We start from the raw sequence: 20746 nt of genomic DNA on the forward strand, positions 1-20746 counted from the left end.
ATAAGAACACCCACACTTGCAGATAATACCCACTTGACCTGGCTTCAATGACTGGATGATCAGAGCTCAACTAGAAGAAGAAAGAAGAGGAAAAAATGAGTAATCTAATACAATTTGATGAACTTGACCTACATCTATGGATGTAGTAGCTCAAAAGAGGAAACAAATCTTTATAGCAAGGATCATTCCCACCCCCTCCATTCACAGAGTAAACAGGGATGGGCAACTTGGACATTGGCTACCCAAAATGGGGGGAGGGGGAGGGCTACAAAGGCAAGAAGTGACTGGTTTACAAGCTTTCCAGAGGGCATGAAGGAAGGTAGAATCTCCACTGAGTAGTATCCAGTCTGTCTTGATGGGACTGATGAAAGGAGATGGGGATAGATCTCTTGTGATACAGTAGTGAATAATTGTTAGCAGGACTGATTGTGAGGGTTGTAAATGTAAAGGTAGACATTTTGTAGCAAGGAGGGGAGTGATTAACTTTTCAATCTAGGAGTGGAGGTCCCTGGGGACCATCAAAGAAGAAGAGCGGAGAGTGGGACCCTACCCAGAGAAGCAGTGATGCCTGAGATGAAGGCAGAGATGATGACGTGGAGAGATGGAGCAGCTGGGGACTTTAAACCCAGAGAGGGAGAGAGGCTGTGTGCTGAGGACTGGAGGGCAAGGTTGCGGGGTATACCCTTTGGTTGGTTGATGAGTTGATGATGTGTGGAGGGGATTGTAACCATGGCAATGAAACGATACATGATAAGAAAAAAAACGAAGACATAGAGAAAATAAGCAAGAGATAATAGTGATGTGGTAATTGGATTTTAACTTTTGCACAAGCTAGAAATGACACTAGAGGAAGTTCCAAAACGCTTTGAAAATGCCTCAAATTAATAAGCAACTGAGAAAATAAAAGGTTTGACCTTTAAAAAAAAAAAATCACGTATTGCATTAGGCAGATCTGCACAAGACCTTTTTAAAGTCTTGAAGAGCAAAGATGTTAGCTTGAGGACTAAGCTATGCCTGACCCAAGGCATGATATTTTCAGTAGCTTCATATGCATGTGAAAGCTGGACAGTGAATAAGGAAAACTAGAAGAATTGGTGCTTTTGAGTTATGGTGTTGGAGGAGAATATTGAAAGTGCTTTGGACTGCCAAAAGAACAAATAGACCATTTTGGAAGTGCAGCCAGATGCTCCTTGGAGGCCAAGATGGCAAACTTCATCTTCTTCTGCTGTGCATAAGGTCGATATATATAGGCACTGACTCGATGGCACCTAACAACAACAACCCTCAGTCCACTGAATTTCCTGGTTCCGAACTGTTCTGCAGAGCCCTGGTGAGAGGGTGTTAGCAGCCTAAAATTAACAGTGAACTTTTTCCCTCAGGAGTGGTGAAAGGCCATAGGAAGGAGTCTGGGGAGCTGTACTACAGCATTGAAAAGGAAGGCCAACGGAAGTGGTATAAGCGAATGGCTGTCATCTTGTCCTTAGAGCAAGGCAACAGACTGAGAGAGCAGTATGGCCTTGGCCCGTATGAGGCAGTAACACCCCTTACCAAAGCAGCAGATATCAGCTTGGGTAAGACCTTTGCTTCCTGAACAATCCCTCAACCCATTCCTTCTTTGTAGCAGGAGTGGTTTCTGGAGCAATTGTTAATGCTTCACTATTATTCCCCTTTGTGTCTTATTGGATGGTGATGAGCTGATCTTTTCTGGAGCCACTACCTGTCTGTATTTCCTACCTAGGACTAAATAGTCCTCAGGGCTCTTTTGGCCTCCTCAGTTCTGCAGGGGACCATACACCATATCACTCATGGCTAACACTGCAACAGAACACATGGTGGCCTTAGAATAGGCTTCCTGACCCATGGGAGGTGGGGAAAAGAGTGCGGTGGTATTTAGATCAGGCTCCGCCTAGATTCTTGGAGTTCAGAGTCTCCAGCTGTGGGAATTTACCAGTCTTTGGCTTATTTTACCCTAGATAACTTGGTGGAAGGAAAACGGAAACGTCGCAGTAACATCAGCTCCCCGGTCACCCCCGCTGCCTCCAGTAGCAGCAGCACAACTCCTAACCGTAAAATGACAGAAAGCTCTCGTGCCTCCCTGGGTGTTCTCTCAGGCAAAAGAAAACTTATAACTTCCGAAGAGGAACGGTCCCCTGCTAAGAGAGGCCGAAAGTCTGCCACTGTGAAACCTGGTGAGTTCTGCCATGCCCCACAGTGTAATGTGACATCAGCTACTGGAGAGATGAAGCCTAATACGTGGCAGTGAACCCTTTGTCCTGGCTGTGAACCTGGGATCCGTAGACTCACTGCACCCCACTTCTTTAACCTCCATTGTTCTGCCAGAGTCCAGGGGGAGTAGGTTGGATCAGAACTCCATCACAGACCGTTGTTGACTCCTGTCTGGGGTCTAGGAGGCAAAGAGTATTATGTGGTGTTATTTTTTTTAGTTTTATTGTGTGTATTTATTGTGTGCAGAGTATTATGTTTTAAAAAAGATTTAAAGTAGCTAACTTACCTTCTTTTGCTTCTGGGGGCATTCTGCTCCCCTTTCGCTGTGCTCATGGCCCTCAGCCTGTGCTCCCTAGCCCCAACTGTTATCCATACAACCCTTTTGCTGTCCCTGCGTGTTTGATGTGAAGGTATTCAATCCATTTACTGTTCATTCTCTGCTATGACCCTAACTCAGCCACTAAATTCTGGGGGTATAGAGGTAAAGTGCTCAGTTTCTGCTCTAAAATGACTCAGGTGAGCAAATCACTAAAGTTCCATTGATTGTTACACTGACCTGACACTAGAGCTTATATTTCCTCTGTATTTCAGTGTATCATCTCCATATCTATCCAACACCTCTACGGTGTTTCAGGATCCTTAAAAACAGCAATAATAATTTGTTGGTGTTGTCAAGGCGGTTCCAACTAGTTAACCCGTATAGGGTTAACTCTGAGGAGTTTGAACTGTTGATCTTAGCAGTCTAGTGTTTATCCTACAGTGTCACACTAGGACTCCAGCAATAATAATTAAACATTTATTGGCTATCTTGGATGTGTGAGACATAGTACTAAGTGCTGTGTGTATACTAATATAATTCCTGTGAAGTATAGGTGCTAGAATTTCTCTTCCAGGTGAAGACTCTAAGGTACGCAAAAGTAGGAAAATTAGCTGATGATGATAAAGTAAGCCAGTATTCAGACTCAGGAAGTCTGACTTCACAGTCCGGGTTACACATCTGCATCATGTTGCCTCTGAGGCTGTTCTTTTGCTGTTGGTTTTCTTTTAGGGAGGTATGACCTGTCTGTCATTTTAGCCTCCTAATGAACCGACGATTCTGCTTTTCCAGGTCAGCTGTCTGTTGTCTTCGCAGAAGACTTTTATTGGGGCACTCTTAGCATGGGTGTTCTGGGAGTCTTAAGCTGGCTGGTTCACTTACCTACCCCTGGTGTTGGAAACGTAGGTTGTCTTGTGGCTCCATCAGCATATAAAACACTTTATTTCCAAGTATCCTATGTACTTTTCTGGTGAGGGTGGCTCACGGATAGGGTGGGAGATGCCTGCTGGGGATATTTGGTGATTTAAAAAGTTATGTTTTGAATGTTGCTTCAATAGATCACATATCCTGGGCGTAACAGGGAGTGGACTGAAGATCTTCTACTACTTTTCATTCTTACCCATTCTTTGTATTAGAGCCACCCCTTTCTTCAGATGACTACAGACATATTTGGTTTGGCTCACAATGTCTGTACAGTGCCATGAATATAAAAATCTCCCCTTCTTTGAAATTTGGTCCTGGATTGCTGATCATTCTGAATAGTTGACCTTAGGAATGCTCTTTGGCTTATAGTGCCAAAAATGTCATCAGGGACATTGTCAGAAGCTTATGCTTGCTGCAGGGCCTTTGCACAGGCAGTGTGGTATCTCTCCAGTCACTGTGCCTTTGTCCTTCCCAGGTGTAGTGGGGGCAGGCGAGTTTGTGAACCCCTGTGAGAGTGGAGACAACATGGCTGAGCCCTCTGCCCTGGAAGAGCAGAGAGGGCCTTTGCCCCTTAACAAGACCTTGTTTCTGGGCTATGCCTTTCTTCTCACCATGGCCACAACCACAGACAAGTTGACCAGCCGCTCCAAACTGCCAGATGGTCCTTCAGGAAGCAGTGAAGAAGAAGAAGGTAAGGTTCTGGGTGGGGACACTGACGTATGTGCATTTCTTTCCCTCCCATTCATTTTGTGAGCCTGTGTACCCCGCACCACTGCCTTAAAATGTAGAGGAGGAGGGCAAATGGCAACTGAGATTTTCGTCAGTGTCAAGTGCAAGCTAACTTGTAAATCCTGCTTATTGGAATACAGATTTTTCAGAAAATTCCTATCACTGGTTCCTTTAAACAGTGCCCAGGATTGGGCAGTGTTTTGTTCTGCTGTGCATAAGGTCGCTATGGGTACCGATTTGATGGCACCTAACAATAACAAACAACAAATGAGGTAGAAGGGAGCTAGATCTTATTAGTTGTTTTACAGATGAAGACACAAGCTTTAAGGTATTGATTTTCATACGCAACAGTAGATTTGAGACTAGACCACAATGTTCATTTTTCCCTACTGTAATCCTCCAAGTCTTCCAGGTTTGTAAATATCCTGTCAGCCTCCCCATTTGTGCTCTAGGGACATCTGATTGAACATACCAATCTGGGGGTTAGGTTCAGTTTCTTAAGGTCTGTAAACTTAAGAATGGGGTATGCCCAGTACCCCAGGGTGACTTTAGAGACAAAATTCTGGGCCTTTTCAGCTCTTACACCTCTTTCAACTTTCAACTAAATTCATGCTTCCTTTTCTGTGTTGTCTGTTACTTAGCTTTTGAGTGAAGGCTGCAGTGGGGAGAGGTAAACATGACTCCAGCTCTTCAGAAGTGTATTATCTAGGAGGGAGAATGAGCAAATGCAAGTGTATACTGTAAGTGTGGTGGTGTTGTTGTCTAGTGCTGTCAAGTTGGTTCCGACTCATAGCGACCCTGTACAGAGTTTCTGAGACTAAATCTTTACAGGAGCAGAAAGTCTCATCTTTCTCCCACGGAACAGCTGGTAGTTTCGAACTGCTACAGGGATCCAAATTTATCTAAAAAGGCTAACAGCCCAGGTGGAAAGATGTTCTACAAGTTATTGAGTTCTGACTAATGTTGAATCTTCACTAGGGAATTGATTTAGAGAACAAGGTTATCATAAAACTGGCACCACTAAAGATCTGTGATGGTTAGCATTTCAAGTGTATGAATGGCTTTCCTAATGAACTTCACAACACTTATCTCACCAGCCACACCATGTGGAGATTTGTACAAGGACATGGGAGAGGGTGATCAGGGAATTAGAATTATAGTTTATGTTATTTGGAAGGTACGTAGACAGAGAACCCTGAGCAGGGGCCCTGAGTTGGGGACATTGGGCTGTGAGAGTTTCAGCACATAAAGCCTCCTTAGAATACAGAGAGGTACAATGAACAAAAAGGTACATGAGTTTCTTAGCCAACAATTTAATTTTACTTTAATTATAAATAATTTTTGACATTGTGGGGATAGTAATGAATGTCACAAAGCAAAATACATATTGAGTTGTTAACTGGAAGACGAATTTACTCTAAACGTTCACCTAAATCACAAATAAGTAATAACTTGGAGTCCCTTGAGGCTTCTGGGAAGGTATGTCATCAAAACATCATTCATGATTGCTGGACTCATTTATTCTCCAACATCCTAGCCCCTCCCTAGGCCAAGACCTTATAAGGCAGCTCTGTAGATACTGTTGCTTGATCAGGCAGTCATGAAAGCAGACTTTGGTGTAGGATGCAGGTTGATTCCTTAAAAAATCTGTTAGCCTGTATGAGACCTAAGAAACCCTATTCATAAAATTCCCTCGATTCCCCCTTTGCTTATACAGCAAATGTTTTAAATCCCACCCTGTAACAAGTAAAAGGATTTGAACAAGTTTTTAGAAAGGAGCTCCAGGTTTCTGTTAGACAGTATGGTTCTGGTGAATGTGTCTACTTTGTGATTGGCTCATGCATCCTTGGACACTGCCCTAGCAGCAATTTTTTGGCATATGAAAATGCTCACAGAGAGGAGTAACAGGGGTCTTAAAAGCTTTGTGAGCAGCTATCTAAGGTACAACTATTGGGCTCTCCCTGTCCAAAGCAAAGCAGAGTGAAGAAAATCAAAGATGCAGGGAAACAATTAGTCCAAAGGGTAATGAACCATGTTAACCCCAGTCTCCATGACCCTGAGACCAAAATGTCCCTGGCTACCACTATTGACTGCTGTGGATAGAACGGGAGGAAAAGGTGGAACAAAACCCAAAATTATATAAAAGATCAGGCTTACTGGTTTGATAGAGACTAGTGGAACCCCTGAGGTGAAGGCCCATAGTTGTCACTTACACCAGGAACTGAACTCACTCGTATGACTCAATTTTAGCCAAACACTACAGGCCTATAAGGTAAACAGTAATACTATTGTTAGCATTATTGTTTCCCTAGAACACCCCACCATAGGAGATTAAAAGGCAGCATTTGCCTGGGGATTAAGCTCAGAAGGCTGGAAGGGATCAGAAAGGAAGACAAACAGTGATGGTAAACAGAGGGAGGAAATGAAGAGTGCTGTGGGGATTGCGATCAATGTCACAAAGCACAATATATATGAGTTGTTGAATGCAAAGCCAATTTGCTTAGTAAACTTTAGCCCAATTCACAAATAAAAAGTTTTTAAAAAGTGTTGAGTCTTACAGAAGGTTGAAGATATCTATATTAAACCAGTTCTCTACAGAATTAGTTTTTAGGAAACTATGATAGTCTTAAAGATAAATAGGACCCAGAGAAGCAGTGATGCCTGAGATGGAGGCAGAGACAATGACGGGGAACAATGGAGCAGCTGGGGACTTTAGATCTAGAGAGGGAGAGCGACTGTGTGCTGAAGACTTAAGGGGGGGAGGGGCAGGAATAGCGTAGGGGGCAGGCTTGCAGAGTATACCCTTTGGTCGGTTGATGACATGGAGGGGATTGTAACCATGGCAATGATACGATGTATGATAGAATGAATGTAAAACAAATGTTCTCCCATGTAAACTATCATAATTCACAATAAAATACTTAAAAAAAAAAAAAAGATAAATGGGAACCTGAGATTGTTTATAACCAGGAGCTCAGTAAAATATATGAGTGCATCTTACAGATATATTAATGAGTTAATATGGTACTCAGTCTTATTGGGTTGGACATACATGAGGGACCCATCTGCCACAGGACTTGAGTTTGCAGTTGGGTTTATTTAGTGCCTTCATCCTTGATTTGGGATGGTGGAATTAGCAGCCTGTTCATTATAGACTCTAGTTGGTTAGGGCTGCTCATATCTCAAAAGTGAAGAAAATGGAATTAAATTTTTTAAATTAGAGAAATGGACTGTCTACATAGGATAATTATTTGATTACCCAAATGCAAGGAAATACAAATGGTGATTAACATGGAAGCAGGCCAGGATTGGACACCACTGGAGTAAGCAGACATAAAGTATGTTTTGAGAAAAATAACAGCGCCATGCAGGGCGTCAGCAGTGCCTCAGCCGTCATCTTGATACTGAAGTCTGTGGTAGCATATACTGAAGCCAGTTAAAAGGATGGTAGGCCAAAGCTGGGAATTAGCCCTGTTATGTCTTAGGTTTCTTATGACTATTTAGAGTTCCTATATGACTAAACATTTTGGGTTTTCACATTTTGAGAAACATTTTGAGAAGAATGTGGATTCTGAATCAAGAAAAAACAGTAAAATGAATATTGTTGTTGTTACGTGCCGTGGAGTTGGTTCCGACTCATAGCGACCCTGTACAGGGTTTCCGAGGCTGTAAATCTTTACAGGAGCAGAAAGCCTCATCTTTCTCCCGCGCAATAGCTGATAGTTTCGAACAGCTGACCTTGTGGTTCGCAGCCCGATTCGTAACCACTACGCTACCAGAGCTCCTTAAATAAAATGAATAGGCTGGAAAAATAAGACCTATACAAAGGTGTAAGAAAGACGCTTCAGTGGGAAGGAGGGCACCAGATGGAGGGACCACCTCTGCAAGGGTGTCTGTTCTCCCAGCATTTATCACAATGCATGAGGGAGAGGGAGTGGTCTGTGTTGAAGTTTCTGTGATGAGTTTTTTATTTGTGATAAAATTTCAATTAATTAAAATGTAATTTCCCAGAACACCTAATTAATTAAAATCTCTAATGTCTTGCTTTTCTTTTTCTTTCTTTTTTTAAATGTGTTATTTATATATGAGAGAAGCAGATGACAAGAAACAAGCTCAAATTAGCTATTTGGTCAAAAGAAGCAATTTGTAATTGCCTAGGGTCATTACAGCTTCAGCCTCATCTCTCATATCTTCTGCTTCACCCTCAAGACTGTAGCGCAGTCATTGATGTTCAGTGTCCTGAGGTACTTCAAGATCATCAAAGGTAGATAGTTTTCCATGAAAAGGTTGAAAGCAGATTTTCTGGCTAACCTTCATTTAAATTAATTTTCAATAAAAACAAAAAAACATAACTTTGAGCATTCAAAATGTTAGTGTACAAGGGGTAAAAAATACTGATAAAGGGGAATTTTCAAGGCTAATTATAAAAAGTGCTGATCAGCTATTCATTTTCACAGAAGACAGAGCTAAAAGAAATGGGCTGAGTTTGTTAGCAGGAGAGATTAGATGTAAGGAAAAACTTTTTGACTGGGTAATAGTTACTGGAATTGGAATACATCACTGTGGGAAGGAGTGTGTCCGTCCCTCTGAATAGTCCCATGACTGAAAGTCTTAGTTAATGCAGCTCTTTCAAGAACCTTTGCTGCTTGTAGGTCTAGGGTGTACTTGCATTCCTCATCATGCCCATCCTTCCCGCTCTTGTCCTTCTTTTGGCAGCATTCTATAAGTCACAAGATAGATCTCTTTCTGACCCATGGGGAGGCCCTTGACCTTATCTTTGGGACACATTGCTGGTGGAGATAGGAAATGGGGAGTGGGAAAGGGAATAGTAAGAAGCCAGGCATAAAGTAGCAAATGAGAAGGCAACCAGGAGTAATTATTGATGATCTTGGTTACTTGTTTTTTTATATAGAATTTTTAGAAATACCTCCCTTCAACAAGCAGTATACAGAATCCCAGCTTCGAGCAGGAGCTGGCTATATCCTTGAAGACTTCAATGAAGCCCAGGTGAGGAGTTTCTTCACATAGCCTCTCTGAGTGGCAATGAGAAGAGTTCATTTACTGTACTGAGAAGAAGCCGAAGAGGGCTCAGGGAAGGTTGGGTAAAGTAGCCATGTCTCAAAACTGGGAAATTGCCAGGAAGTTATTGTATGAAATAGGATTTTTATTATGTTAGAACCTTGACTTAATTAAGGGCACTGGTTCTGTTGCTGGGACAAAAACAGATAGAAATTTGTTTTGTAGAAATCGTGATTAAAGTTGCTGATTCTTAGCCTGAAATAATGTGACTTGGTTATCCCTTGAGGATTTAGGATCCCTGGTGATGCAGTTAAAGCACTCAGCTGCTAAGTGAAAGGTTGGTAGTTCAAACCCACTAGCCACTCAGAGAAAGCTGTGGCAGTCTGCTTCCATAAAGATGTACAGTCTCAGAGAACCTCTGGGGCAGTTCTGTCATGTCCTTTAAGGTGGTTATGAGTTAGAATCAACTTGAAACGGTTTTTAAGGAGTTAGGCCTCTAGAAAGCTGTAGGTGAGGCAGGGAGATGTCTAGGGAACCCATATGAGTCTTTGAGCTAGGTTAGGAACCTTGCTTGGCAGGACAGCTGAATCACATTTTGGATAGCACTTGGAAGACTTCAGATCCTGTTCTCTATAGCTCATTAGGGCTGCTCTTCAGGGGGCTTTCCATAGAAGTCTCCAGATCCATAGTCTCCATCTCTTTCTTCTAGTGTAACACAGCCTACCAGTGTCTTCTAATTGCGGATCAGCATTGTCGAACCCGGAAGTACTTCCTGTGCCTTGCCAGTGGGATTCCCTGTGTGTCTCATGTCTGGGTCCATGACAGTTGCCATGCCAACCAGCTCCAGAATTACCACAATTACTTGTTGCCAGCTGGGTACAGCCTTGAGGAGCAAAGAATTCTGGATTGGTGAGTTTGAGATCTCATTTAGAACTATGTAGACAGGAAGACAGCAAGCTTTTGGAGTGGAGAAATCAGGTGCGAGAACAAGTGTTACAGAAACGGCAACTAACAAAGGGTAAATTACAGAATCTGAATGGATATGAAATAATTTCAGCAGTTCACCTAGTTTATTTCCCTAGGATGTATTGTTTGAGACCTTTTGAAAATGTGTGAGGATTTGTATATAGATTCAGTATTTTCAACCTGTAAGGTTAGGGAACCAAGTTTCAAGCAAGACTATAAAACAATACAGGCTCCAGGATATGATTTGGATTACTAATGCCCCAGGACAAATATGGAAGTCAGAAGGGTTCCCATGCCCTCTGGTGATCATTCACGAAGGAGGGGAGCTTGAGGTGGGAGGAGTATGGGTGCCGTAATACAAGACTTAATTCTGCAAACATTCAGATATACTTGAGCCTCTTTGCAAAGAGGCTTTTTGTTGAATATTACCTGTCATGCTAAGTCCTTCGAATTCCAACTTGTTAGGTCTCTGGCTTTCTCATAGGCAACCCCGAGAAAACCCTTTCCAGAATTTGAAGGTACTCTTGGTATCAGATCAACAACAAAACTTTCTGGAGCTCTGGTCTGAAATCCTCATGACTGGAGGGGCAGCCTCTGTCAAGCAGCATCACTCAAGTGCCCATAACAAAGGTACCTGAAAAGTGTGTGTGTATATGTGCACGCATGCATGTGTGTGTACTCCAAGGATGTCCTTGTGGTCTGTCTCAACCCTAATAGGCTGACCTTATCCATGTTTCTGAGAGAAGAAAAGTACCACATTCAAGAGATGAGCCAATATAAATTGAGCATCCGACTTACTCTTCTACTGGTTTTCAGTGGTGTGTTTGCTAAGCTTTTCTACAAGGCCAGCATATAGTGATAGCTTTCCGCTTTTGATCATGATCATAACATGAAGTTAGGCATAAAAGGGCTTTAGCTTGATCACGGTGGATGTATTGGCTAAAGGGCATTGTTACTAAGTGCCCTCAAGTCAGTTCTGATGCATAGTGACCCTGTCTGTATAGGATTTCCGAGGAAGGCTGGTGGGTTTGAACCACCAACCTTGTGTGGTTCAAACTGACCTTATGGCCCACTGTATTACCCTGCAGTGCCACATCATAGTTTTTCTTTTAATGGAGGGCTGAATTGCATTTCTTTTCCTCATTCCATTTCTCCCATTCTTACAGATATTGCTTTAGGGGTATTTGACGTGGTGGTGACAGATCCTTCATGCCCAGCCTCAGTGCTGAAGTGTGCAGAAGCTTTGCGGTTGCCTGTGGTGTCACAAGAGTGGGTGATCCAGTGCCTCATTGTTGGGGGTAGGATTGGATTCAAACAGCACCCAAAATACAAGCACGATTATGTTTCTCACTAAAGATATTTGGTCTTACCGGTTTTATTCCCTGCTGTTGTGAAGATTGTGTTTTAACCAGGTTTTAAATGTGTCTTGTGTGTAACTGGATTCCTTGCATGGATCTTGTATATAGTTTTATTTGCTGGACTTTTATGATAAAATAAATGTTGAATCTCTTTGGTTGTAATAACTGGGAGTTCTTTATCCAATTCTTTGAGCTTAATCTCAGAACAAACCCCAAGACAAGATGTAGTACCTTCTCTGAGGCTTTCAGTTGGCTTGTTCACTTTAGCAGAGCACCTATTAAGGGGTGAATTTTTAAAGTTTCTGTGACATTTTAATTGCCAAAAGGTTTTACTAGAATATCTAAAATTCTGTACTTCTAAACACTTGATTTTAAAATAGGTGAGAGCCCAGATTAATAGTTATGACAAAAGTTGAGTGGAATAGGGCGCGCACTTGTAAGTTTACTGACAGTTTAAAGACAATGTCTCTAGCTGAATGCACCAACAAATTTTAGAGCTGGAGAGGAAAAAGGATTAACTGCTGTAATAACTTTCTCCAAGAATAAAGGTGAGAGCAATTGAAATGTTAAAAGCTCTAGCTAGAGAGGTCCAGTAGTTTATCATCACCATTGGAGTTGCTGGAAGCCATTCCTTCCTTATCCACAGCATCATCTTCACATTCACTCAGTTTCTAAAGCAGAGGTCAACATTTTTTTTTTTCTGTAAAGGGCTATTAGATAGTATTTTAGGCTTTGTGGGCCATTTGGTCTGTTGTAACTACTCGCTTTTGCTGTTGTAGCTTGAAAACAGCCGTAAGTAATAATAAATGATTGTGGAATAAATGATTGTGGCTGTGTTTCAATAAGATTTTATAAAAACAGGTAGCAGGTTCTAGTTGCCAGCCCTAGCAGTGGAAGGGGCTGCCTTAGCTGGTAACAGTAGGGAGGAAAGGTGTACAGTGAGCAGAGGACCAGATTCAGTGGTCATAAACTGAGGCCTGTACAATGCATTCTTTGTATGTTTAGAGAGGGTTTTTCAATGAATATTTATTTTGGGTCATACCACCACGCATAGGGATAATTGGGTTTGTAGCTTTCAGAATTGGAAAGCTGGTAGTTTGACCTCAAGTTTTTCTTAATGACCATTTCTTGGGAAAGAGAAGTACTTGAAATACATTTTCATTAACTAGACTTAACCCATTTATCAGTCTGAAATAAGAATTTCAGGAAAATTAGAAATTATTGGCAAAATTTCTAATTCACAGTTTTGAATATTCTTGAGTGGAAAACTCAAATCTCCTGAAGGAAGAAAAATAATCTGTGCGCATGAATTATTTCTTCTGGAAAGATCAGCACAGGCTGGTCCCTATGAGGTGGAGGTTAAAGATGTTGATTTCCAACATCTTCTGGTGATGGTAGTGTGCTGTCCAGTCAATTCTGACCATAGTGACCTTATACAAGGTTCCCAAGGCTATCCGTCTTTAAGGGAGCAAGAGCAGTAAGCCTCATCTTCTACCTCGAAGCAGTTGGTGGATTCTTAACTGCTGATCTTGCAGTTAGCAGCCCAACTTGTAACGTACTATGGCACCAGGACTCCTTTCAACATGTCATACCACAATTCCTTAATACCTACCTATCACTACTCCTCCCCTCCCTCCTGTCCCAGGGTTCTGCAACACTCTGTTTAACATCTCACAGAACTTACAACTGTCAAGGAAATGGTTCACACAATTGTGGAGACTGGCAAGTTCCAAATCCGTAGTTCAGAGGTCAGCCTGAAGGATTCTTCTAATCCATGCATCCTTAGGAGCTGAGGAACCCAAACTGACAGTCCAGACGACAGGCTGTTGATGCATGAGGCTGTGGGAGCTGGTGACTCAGGTCAGGTGATAGATGACAAGTCTCAAGAACTGGAGATCCGATATGATGAGCCAGAAACAAGACCCAAGAGCAACAGCGCGAACTTTGCCAAAGTAGTTCTTTGTACTGGACTCAGACCATGCCCCAAAGGAAAACTAAGAGTGGTGACTTGAGTCACACCCGCTACTACAGCAGGGGCATTCTTAATCCTTACTCCTTCTTGTTGTTAAGTGTCCGTTCTGATTCTACCATCCTACCTCTTTAGTACCACCAAGTTGGTTCCATTCTAACTCATAGCAGCCCTGTATAGGGTTTCTGAAGCTCTAAATCTTCAAAGGAACACACTCTCATCTCTCTTCCATGGAGTGGCTGGTGGGCTTGAACCATAGACTTTGTGGTTTGCAGTCCAGTGCTTGCATTATGAATGAGTTCTGTTCCTAAGTCGAATTTGTACAAGTCTGAACAGTTATGTACAGTTCATATGTAACGTCAGCCAGTCAAATATTTGTATCGTAGTATTATATCATCAAGTGCCACTTAATCAGTTCCGACTCACAGCAACCTTGAACAGTTTCCAAGGAGAGCAGCTGGTGGCTTTGAACTACCTTATGCTACCTTATGGGTAGCAGTCTAGTACTGACCCTACAGAGCCAAACTAGGATATACAAAAGTATCTTTAACATAATAACACAGCAGTAGTATGTTTTGATGCATGTCTCAAAGTAGTGTCCATTTGTTATTACAAACCATTGTCTGAAACTCTCATTTTTAATATAAAATACTTTATGATGGTTGGTTTCTCACTGTGGGCTTGTACTCCTATATAAATAGCATAACCTAGGGACTGTTTACAATTCCTTTTTTACAAATGAGCCACAAAGTAGTTAGTTACCTTTCTGATCCATGTTTATTACTGTTGTATCTTCCACAGTTTGATTAGTCTCTAGGTACATATAGTAAGGTCTCAATAAATGACTGCTGAATAAATGGACATATCCAACAAATGTTCCAGATGTAGCACAGGCAACTTGCACGGCCAGCAAGGAATACCTGACTCAACATGTCTCCTCTGTGGATGAAGCATGAACTCCTGAGGTGTGGCAGACCCCTCCCACATGGGGATAATGGGGATGGCTTGTACCTCTAGATATTCAGTAATTGTCCTAGGAGAAAAGATAGACTCCTCTCTAGGCTGCAGACATTTGGTGACAGGCTAGAAAATGAGATGCTGTTTTGAATCTTCTCTGACTTGGAAATGGGGTGAGACTGATTGTCATTTTGGTTTATACACAGAAAATTTCACATCCCAAAACTACAAGGGGAAAAAAAAACAAACCTCATTAAGTATCATGCTTCTCCAAGATTGTCTTCAAAGAAATATGGATCAGAGCAATTTAGTTTGTCATTTTAAACCTCAAAAGATAGTTTGAGAGGAAAAAAAGACAGTTTTGTAAACTCTTGCTATAATCTCTTAAAAAGAACATGCTTGAGTAAAAAGATGGGACAACCAAGTGCTTTTCTATGTGGGGATGAAAGTAGCAGAGCTGAAGCAACTTTTTTATGTTGCCCACTTCTACTAAATCTCACACTTAGATTTTTAAAAGTCTTTCATTGATGAGGAAGCTGGGAGTCAGCGAGGTAAAGCTGCACAACTAGTTAATGTCAGAATTGGGACTTGAAGCCACACTGGCTCCCAGGTAGCAACACACAGCTTAGGAAAGAAAACCCATGTCATTGCCAGGTGTTGTGTTATTTTACCATGATGATTGTACTAGAAAATGATGCCTTCCCACAGAGTCGATTCCAACTCAAAGCCACCCAGTAGGACAGAGTAGAACTGCCCACCCCCACCCCCCCATACACACATACAGCGTGTCCAACCCTAATCCCTATGGAGCAGCTGATGGGTTTAAACCATGATCCTTCTGATTAGCAGCCAAGCACCTAATTCACTGGGCCACCAGGGCTCCTTTTATTTAAAAAAACCCTTTTTCTGTCTTAGCTTTAGTGCCTCTGCTTATAAAATGAGGGTATTTGGACTAGATAATAGCTAAAGTCTAACTTTCAACCCTGGATAGAAACAAAACTACCAAAAACATTGACTGAGTTCCCCAAGGGTTGTGCCTACCTGCCTAGAGTTCCACCAGCCTGGGTGTAGTATTTGTTATAATCTAGTCGTAACAGTAGTTGAGCCAAATCTGAGTTGATCTGATGATTCCGAACACTGGAAAGAATCTTGAAAAGGAGAGAAGACTGGCGGCTAAAGCCCTGTAAAGAGAAGAACTCTGCTGTCATCCTGTTAAACTCACAAGTGCTCTTTGTGTAAAGTATGTGTGTTCTTTACATAAAGTGTGTGTGCTCTTCATGTAAAGTGTGTTCTTCACGTGAAGTGGGTGTGCTCTTGATGGTAAGTTGTGTGTTTTTCAAGTAGTTTTGTGTGCTCTTGATGTAAAATGTGCTCTTCATGTAAAGTATGTTCTTCACGTGAAGTGTGTGCTTCATGTAGTGTGAACTCTTCATGTGTTTGTCATGTAAAGTTGTGTGTGTGCTCTTCATGTAAAGTTGTGTGTTCATTCTCAGTAGGAATTTAGCAGCTAGTTTCAAATTAATGTGTTTTGTTGTGTACAGGGTCTGGGAGAGCCTGAGTGTTTTTGTTACAGGCAGATAATTATAATCTCAGTGAAATAAGGGGTTAGTCAAGGAAGTAAGGAGAAAGGAAGTAAGAAAATAAAACTAAGCCAATGCATATTTAAATAAACTATTCAAGGCAGAACTATTTTTGAATGCAAGGAGGTGGCACATAATTATGTGCTTCAAAATCAACTGGTATCAACATTTTTATCTTTGTATCCTCTTGTTTCTGTGTGCATGTATTGAGGAAATGCTTTATTGACTCAGAGGGCAAGGTCATGAAATCACCATTGGCAAACCAGCTCTAGCCTTTTTGACAAGGCTGCACATCTCAAATGGCCTTCAAATGGCCAGGCCGACTCACCTTCACAAGAATACTCAGCTGTGCAGCTCCACGCTCATCCAGTGGGCCTAGGTTCTGGCTGACCAGCGAGCAAAAACTATGACAGAGATCTAGGATTTCATTTAGGCAGTGAAACACCTACCAAAGAAACAGAGCTGGCATTAGGAAGGGAATGCACTGGTGAAATTAAAGATTTGGGGAAACCTAGGGAACTGGCTTATTTCCCACATGTTCTCCCACATCTGATTTTTAAGTTATACATTGCCACCTTCCATTCTTCTGTCAGCCTCTCAAAATTGGAAGTGCCAGCTACTTGTGTAATCCCCTTCCTATCAAAAATGCTATCATTCTCTTTGTCACCTCTGCATACCTCTATTCTACCCACCTTAAACTAGTTGTCATTCCTTGGACCCACTGAGTATGTTCCTGCCTACAGGCTCTCTATCTAGTGTGGTTTCTGTAACTTGGATGTTGTTGAGTGCTTTTGACCCACAGCGACCTCGTATAGGGTTTCCTAGGAGCGACTGGTGAGCTTGAACTACCGACCTTGCGGTTCAAACCGACTTTGCAGTCCCCAGCCATTAACCCACAGTGCCACACCAGAAGTCTTGGATACTTTCCCCTTTGGTAACGGTTCAGTGCTCTTAGTGAAGCATTCCCGTCCCACCACAGCCTTTAGTGAGTCCCCATTTCTCCATTATCTTGACAGTTTTTCAGGCCTTCTTTATTGTTAACTGCTTTATATGTGTGTGTGTTCTGCCTCTCCAACTAGACTGTAAACTCATTAAGGGAAGAGCTATACTTCGACGTCTTTGTCCCAAGGGCCTGGCACACAGTAAACACTGAACAGATACTGATGGGACTTGCTCTGATATTCTGCTTTCCTCCAAGGATGTAGTCTTGCCAACCAAGGCTGGGACTCTACCTACCACAATGGTTCTCAGTTATTTTCAATTCACAGAACACTTTGAAACAGTACCTACAGAACTCACTAGGTGTAGCAAAAATATCCCCAAATATCAGAACAAAAGAGAAGTCTCTAGTGTTCTGGTGTGGCATGACCAAGGATAACAATTCACACAAAAGGTGAAGCATGAGTTGTTATAGACAGAACTATACAAGGATCAAAAGGAGCTCTGGTAGCGTAGTGATTACGAATCGGGCTGTGAGCCGCAAGATCAGCAGTTCGAAACTACCAGCTTTTTCGCGGGAGAAAGATGAGGCTTTCTGCTCCCATAAAGATTTACAGCCTTGGAAACCCTGAACAGGGTCATTATGAGTTGGAACCGACTACACGGCACATAACAACAACATACAAGGGAGCATTGCATTTCAGTCTTCTGCTTTTTACCCTGAAATTGGAACTACCTGTGAGCTTTGAAAAATACTGATGCCTGGATCCCATTCCAGAGACTAGGTGGTCTGGGTCTCAGATTTTGAAAAGTCCCCCAAATGACTCCATTGTACAGCCCAGTTTTATACTGACTACCCTAAATGAAGGTGCCACACACTATGACCATTGCAACCACCACCACTACTCCAGTTGTCGTGTGAAAACACCTTTCAAAACTCATCTATCCTGGTCCAGCGGTTTCTAAAAATATTTCTGTATGCTTTGTAGTCTACCTGTGGTATAAGAAAGATTTTTAATTTAAATCCTTCCTTATGGTACATGTCTATAGTTGCTCACTACCCTTGATTATGTAATGTTCTAAGACCTTTAAGTTCCCCTTTAAATTTTGCTTTTTAAGTTGTTTAAAATGCTTTAAAGTGGGGATTGAACAATTACTTAAGAATAGTTCCATATCTTTTCAACTCAAAGAGTACCAGGGAATAGTGCTAGAAGCAGCCTGAAGACACCAATCGGCCCTACTTACAGGTTTCAGCAAGATAAAGGACTGAGCCAGCAAATTGCTCAGGAAGTGGTCGTGAGCCAATCGGATGCTTTCAAAGTCTCGGGTAGAATTGATCTGATGAAGCAGCTGTGAGAACTGAGACTCCAGCACATCCACCTGGTAGACAGTTACCTAATTTTAGCACTTTGCATAATCTCATTACTCAGGACAAATGAGAAGCCTGACAGGATGGAGAACATTTCTGCCCCCTCTTATCTTCCTCCTAACCAAGCCACTTTAAGGTTGACCAGATACACCCTAATTTTGCCTTGCTTTGCAGAAAATTATTTGCCTAAGTCCAAATAACCTCTGTTATCTTGGCAGACCTCCTTTAACCCAATTCATGCATGCCACATCCCCTCTACCAACTGACTTGCTTAAATCCTGTCAGACTCCAGAAGTTAAGCAAACTATAAAAATGATGGTCCAACAACAGTAATGAATGCTGATAAAGAGCCTATTCCTTATTCTCCTTCATCCATTTATTTTCACTTTCCTCTAAAACTCCCCCAAGACACACACCTAGACACATAGTCCCCGTATGTTCTCCAACCTCAACATTATACCAAATGCAGGGCTGCAGTGCCTCCTGCCAGCCCATCAACTGCTTGTCATACTCCTTACAGAACTCTACTCATCCCTCAGTACAGACCTGGAGATAGTACTGAAGATTATCCACCAAGAATGCCATGTGATTTCGTAAGCGCCATTTGACTGCATCAGTCTGGTTGGACTTGAGGTGCTTTCGCTGCATTTGCAGGGCCCAGCAATGTTGCAGTTGAGCTTGTACCCGGCGCACACTCAGCAAATACTTGAAAACAACATTGTACCTGGGCAGAGATGTCAGGCTGTTTGAGATCACCCCACCCTCAGAAGAGACCCTACACCTTTATGCCATCTACTTCTACTTTAAAAAGGCAGGAAGAAAAGAATGGCTAGAGATGTAGACAACTAACCTGTGGTTTATTTACACAATGGAATATGACAGAACAGCCCAAATGAATGACTTACAAACTATCCAACACAACAAAATGAATTGCAATGTGATTTGGAATTTTAAAAAGTCAATCTTGGGGGTGATAAAAGCCCGAAGTGACTGGCTTACAAGTTGTCAAGAGGGAGTTTAAGAGTGGGGTAGGGGAGATAAAAGCCCCCACTGAATAGTTTTCATCTTGTCTAGATGGGTCTGGTGAAGTGAGATGGGGATAAAATCTTTATGATTCAATAGTGAATAACTGTTACCATGACTAATTGCGACTGTCACAACTGTAAAGGTAGAAGTTTTGTAAAAAAAAAAATGGGGGAGTACTTAATCTTACAGTCCAGAAACAAAGGACCCTGGGACCATCAAGGGAGAAGAGCACAACTAGAATGCAGGACCTTATCCAGAGAAGCAGCGACATCAGAGATGGAGGTAGAGATGGGGACATGGAGCGAGGGAGCAGCTGAGGACTCTAGACTCATGGAAAGAAGGGGAATGAGTGCTGGTGGCCAGGAGGCAGACTTGCAGAATGTGCCTCTTGAATGTTTAAATGCTTATATATTCCTGAATGTACATTCCCCCAACCCCACCCAAAAAAGGGAAAAAAACAAGGGAAGCAAATATGGTTCAATGATGATGCACGGAGGAGATGGTAATCATTGCAATGAAATGGTGGTGTAAAAAAAAAAATGTTCTCCCATGTAAACTATCACTCAGTTCACACACACACACACACACACAAATTCACTCTTAGATGATTATAGACAGCGTGACACCCCTTTTTTATAATGCTTAAAATAACTAAGAGCAAATACATCCATATTATACTTTTGTTGTTAAGTGCCGCTGAGTTGGTTCCGACTCACAGCAGCCTTGTATAGGGTTTCTGAGGAGCGGCTGGTGGATTTGAACCATCAACCTTACAGCTCAAACTGACCAGTGCATTATCTTACAGCACCACACCAGGGAGAATATAAAAGGAAAGAAAGAATACATGAGATTTAAGACAGTGGTTACCTTGTGAGAGAAGTAAGGTAGCTGGGGAGGATCACATGGGCAGATGGACATTATTGTCCTTGTTTTTGTACTGGGATGTAATTTTATGGCTAGTCTGTATGTATATATTACGGATGGAGGTAGATTCTTATGTATTCCAGTAATTAGAGTGTTATGGACCAGGGAGGGTGACTGTTCTCAGTCCCTGAAGCCCAAAGAGCAAACTCCTATCTCACAGCAAGTTCGTGGGGGCTAACTCGGGGGAGAAGCTGTACTGAGAAGACAAATGAAAAGAGAAGCTTATCTATAGTTGCTTGTTCTTAGGCAGGCTTACTGAAGAAAATTTGATTCTATTTGTTTTTTAAATTATTTCTATAGAACAAACAAATCAAAATAGTAGACCTTAGTTGTATCCAGATTTGAAGAAACACAACCATAAAAAGACATTTTTCAAAGAAATGAGGGAAATCTCAATGTAGACTGTTGTTGTTGTTAAGTGCCGTCGAGTCGGTTCCGACCCAT

At 42.0% G+C, this 20746-nt stretch overlaps 2 protein-coding genes across 3 annotated transcripts in view; one reads left to right on the forward strand and one right to left on the reverse strand.

Annotated features, from left to right (window-relative positions):
• TP53BP1 (tumor protein p53 binding protein 1) overlaps positions 1-11534 on the forward strand; it is a 137329-nt gene extending 125795 nt beyond the window's left edge. Inside the window, exons 22-28 of one of the 2 annotated variants that reach the window (XM_006831718.1) lie at positions 1380-1571; positions 1974-2189; positions 3942-4157; positions 9108-9202; positions 9924-10123; positions 10665-10810; positions 11347-11534. In XM_006831718.1, the coding sequence (XP_006831781.1) occupies positions 1380-1571; positions 1974-2189; positions 3942-4157; positions 9108-9202; positions 9924-10123; positions 10665-10810; positions 11347-11534 (1253 nt within the window). The remainder of the gene's footprint in view (positions 1-1379; positions 1572-1973; positions 2190-3941; positions 4158-9107; positions 9203-9923; positions 10124-10664; positions 10811-11346) is intronic. The other variant, XM_006831719.1, reaches the window with a different exon arrangement.
• A 3967-nt stretch (positions 11535-15501) lies between these two features.
• TUBGCP4 (tubulin, gamma complex associated protein 4) overlaps positions 15502-20746 on the reverse strand; it is a 25062-nt gene continuing 19817 nt past the window's right edge. Inside the window, exons 12-15 of the mRNA XM_006831720.1 lie at positions 18899-19076; positions 18229-18363; positions 16373-16489; positions 15502-15645 (exon numbers count right to left, since the gene is read on the reverse strand). Of these exons, the coding sequence (XP_006831783.1) occupies positions 15502-15645; positions 16373-16489; positions 18229-18363; positions 18899-19076 (574 nt within the window). The remainder of the gene's footprint in view (positions 15646-16372; positions 16490-18228; positions 18364-18898; positions 19077-20746) is intronic.

The sequence above is a fragment of the Chrysochloris asiatica genome, unplaced genomic scaffold (genome assembly GCF_000296735.1).
Source record: "Chrysochloris asiatica unplaced genomic scaffold, ChrAsi1.0 scaffold00004, whole genome shotgun sequence".
NCBI lineage: Eukaryota > Metazoa > Chordata > Mammalia > Afrosoricida > Chrysochloridae > Chrysochloris > Chrysochloris asiatica.